Source organism: Montipora foliosa, chromosome 14, assembly GCF_036669935.1.
Source record: "Montipora foliosa isolate CH-2021 chromosome 14, ASM3666993v2, whole genome shotgun sequence".
NCBI lineage: Eukaryota > Metazoa > Cnidaria > Anthozoa > Scleractinia > Acroporidae > Montipora > Montipora foliosa.
In genome coordinates, this window is record NC_090882.1 from 16,502,466 (window position 1) to 16,505,632 (window position 3,167).

A 3,167-nucleotide genomic window follows, 5' to 3' on the forward strand; every position below is an offset into this window, starting at 1 on the left:
AACAATACGTAGGGCCTGTTTACAAGCAGGTAGGGTAACCCTACTGCTAGGGTTACCCTAGCCGGAGGGTCAAAGATAGCCCGGGTTTACATGCAGAATTTCACAGGTAGGGTTACCCTACCACCCGCGACAACTTTGCTTGCTTGTTAACCGCCAGCATCGCAAACACAATGGAAACCGCTAAAAAGTTGTCCCGGGTAGGCGAGTTGTCCCTAGCAGAGCGTTTACAAGGCAGTTAGGGTTACCCTAGCGCTAGGGTAACCCTAGCACTCAGATAGAGTTATCCTAGCGCCAGGGTAACCCTAGCTGCCTTGTAAACACGTCGTTGAAAAAAAGAAGAAATGTGTGAGTGTTAGGGTAACCCTCTTGCGGACCGTCTTGCAACGACTTCGCACGCGCAATTGTTTCAAGAAAGCACAATGCTATCGAAGCATTGATGATGTCAATCGGTGTCATTGTGATGTCATTTCTAACGAAAGTTTTAAAATAAAAGAATACAAAGGGTAAAATTATCCGACACAATGTACGCCAAATTGCAAGGGAAAGGCAAAAGACAACCTACAAGGTATTAACATTGGTTGTAAAAAAGAGCACATAAATTTATCTACCTTACATTAAATATTCCCGATCGAACAGGAATGTGATGCATGGGTGCAGAATTTCGTTATAATCCAAAATTTGACTCCGGCAGGAGCTATTGTCCCGGTCATTTTTCCAACGAGAATGACGTTGTTTTAACCGTGTTTATGAAAAGAAAATTTCTTTTATACTGTATACTGCTTTTCAGGGAGGAGAGAACTATGAATGCTAAAGAAAAATCAAAGCAGTTAGCAAAACGTAGTGCCATATTTGACCAGTATCCAGAAGCCTTTGTGGAAGCGGTCACATATCCAGGAACAACGAATAGGCTCCCAAACGAGATAATATCAATATCTCCGGTACCAGGTGAGATACTATGTATTTATCTGCTGCGTTTAAGTTAACTGTTGAAGTAAATTCTGTCCTCGTTTAGTCATTAGGCTTTCCTCAACTATCGGTAGTTCGGCTGAAAAACTTGTTTCTCTTCTTGTCAACTTTGCACCGTCTACTTTCCTCCAATTCCCTCGTCATGTGATTGCATAATCTGATTGCATGCTTCCGTTTTCATTAGTTTACCTAATTAATATGTTTTCAATATTGAAATCAGGTTGGAGGGGACTGGAAAAGAGTAAATTGCCATGGGAACCAATTTCTTTATAGCCGTAGGTGTGTTGCCTGTAGAATCATTAGCCTACCAAGTTTCAATGGTCTCTGCTGGAAATTTATCGAGATAGCACTATTCATATACAGTTTTCGAACTTAAAATTTATATTTCCGGAACCAATGCTGATATTTCCAAACAGTAAACGGCGTTTTTAATCTTTCGTGGTATTCTATTTGATAAACCTAAAATTCAAGGGATACAATTTGATTATAATAGCACTTATTGGGGTGTTGTCATGATTAAGCCATTTCAAAGCCATTCATGGCCTCGCGCCTAGTTACATCAGCAATCTTTTATCTATTAAATGCAAGCCCTCGTATAATCTTAGATCCAACTCAGGCATTCTTTTGAAGCCACCAAGTGGGAAGATGCTTGTAACCTTGGGTGGGCGCACATTCCAGGCAGCAGCACCGCATTTGTGGAATGGGCTCCCATTACAATTACGTACTATTCAATCTGTAGATGTTTTCAAGAAGTCAATTAAGTCATTCCTTTTTAAACCATTTTTCCTTGACTAGCAGTTAAATATATGAATGTTATCTTGCCATTTAGGCTTGTGATCATCTTTTTAATTGTATTACATTTAAGTTTTCAACTTATCATAAATATCCTAATTATTTTATTTGTTGATTTTATAGATCTTATTATGTAAAGCGCTATTGATCTTGTAATTGTAAATAGCGCTATATAAGCAATAATTTATTATTATTATTATTATTATTATTATTATTATTATTATTATTATTATCAGCTTCTCGGCCCATTGTTGCCACAGGGAAAGAATGGCAATTATTTTTCTGCTCCTGATTGGACTGCATTGTTTTCGTGCACTGTTAAGACTCTTGTTTATTTCTATTAAGTTTCAGAGCAATTTGCATCTTTCGCTGGCATCGATTCCCCGGATAGTTTTGGAGCAAAGTATACCGGACAAATGAGATTAAGTGCAATAGAAAAAGAGAAAATGAGACGAGAGCGCGGTAAAGCTATGGAGGAACTCCAATCAATACTGGATAGAGTACGATTAGCTACACAAGAGTTCCTTATTGCAGAGGCCGAGCTAACGATTGCAGAAAGTCCCGAGCCAGGACACGAGGTGGAAGAAAATGAACAAAAGGCAAGGGAAAGTAGAAATAACGAAATAGGGAACCATCAAGGGCAAGAAGAGAAGAAACAGGATGAAAGAGAAGGTATAAATATTACAAATCTGCGTAAAACGGCGGTTTTGTGGTACAAACTGCGTTAATAGCTCATGAGGCGAAGCCGAATGGGCTATTGACCCGTGGCCTTGAGGGCGAAGGCGTTTTAGTATCACCCAACTAGCCGGACAGTAATTGCCAACGAGTCAGGCCTTCTGAAGACAGAAGGCCTGGCGAGGCGGCAGCTTATAGAGCCGCGAGAAGATTTTTAGGCGGACGAAATCTCAGAAGCGCTTCAAATTTGAGTGTAATGTAGACCAAAAGCTGTAATGTAGACCAAAGCGATGAAATGTTGACCGTAGCGATAACCAATGAGAGTGCCGCACGAGTACGCCGCGTGATGTTTGCAGCCGCCAGGCGCCAGATCACGCAAGCTTGGCTCGTTAGCACTTTAGCGACCGCTATAACTAGTAATAGAGTTAGCAGAAATATTTAATTGGGAATTAAACGAAAGAAAGCGTCACGCTTTTCGCTACTCGAGGACTATTGCTAACAGTCCTCTAGTAGCGTAGCCAATCAAAGTGCAGGATTTGCATTAGTCCACTAGTTGGGTGATACTAATTTATTGTATCTCTCAGATAGTGCGCGAGCGGTGATTGGCTAAATTAGCGGGCCGCATTCTACAGTACGGCGCGCTAAATTTGAAACTTCAATAAAACAGTCTCTAGCAAGTTTCTCGTGCCTTTTCTTTGCATAAACATTTAAAACTGCTTGAATCTTGCATGCAA

General features: G+C 40.5%; 1 protein-coding gene across 1 annotated transcript in view; it reads left to right on the top strand.

Moving 5' to 3' along the window:
- The first annotated feature begins 521 nt into the window (after positions 1 to 521).
- LOC137984471 (chromosome partition protein Smc-like) overlaps positions 522 to 3,167 on the top strand; it is a 17,269-nt gene continuing 14,623 nt past the window's right edge. The window contains exons 1-3 of the mRNA XM_068831641.1: positions 522 to 565; positions 788 to 945; positions 2,104 to 2,430. Coding sequence (XP_068687742.1) covers positions 522 to 565; positions 788 to 945; positions 2,104 to 2,430 — 529 coding nt within the window. The remainder of the gene's footprint in view (positions 566 to 787; positions 946 to 2,103; positions 2,431 to 3,167) is intronic.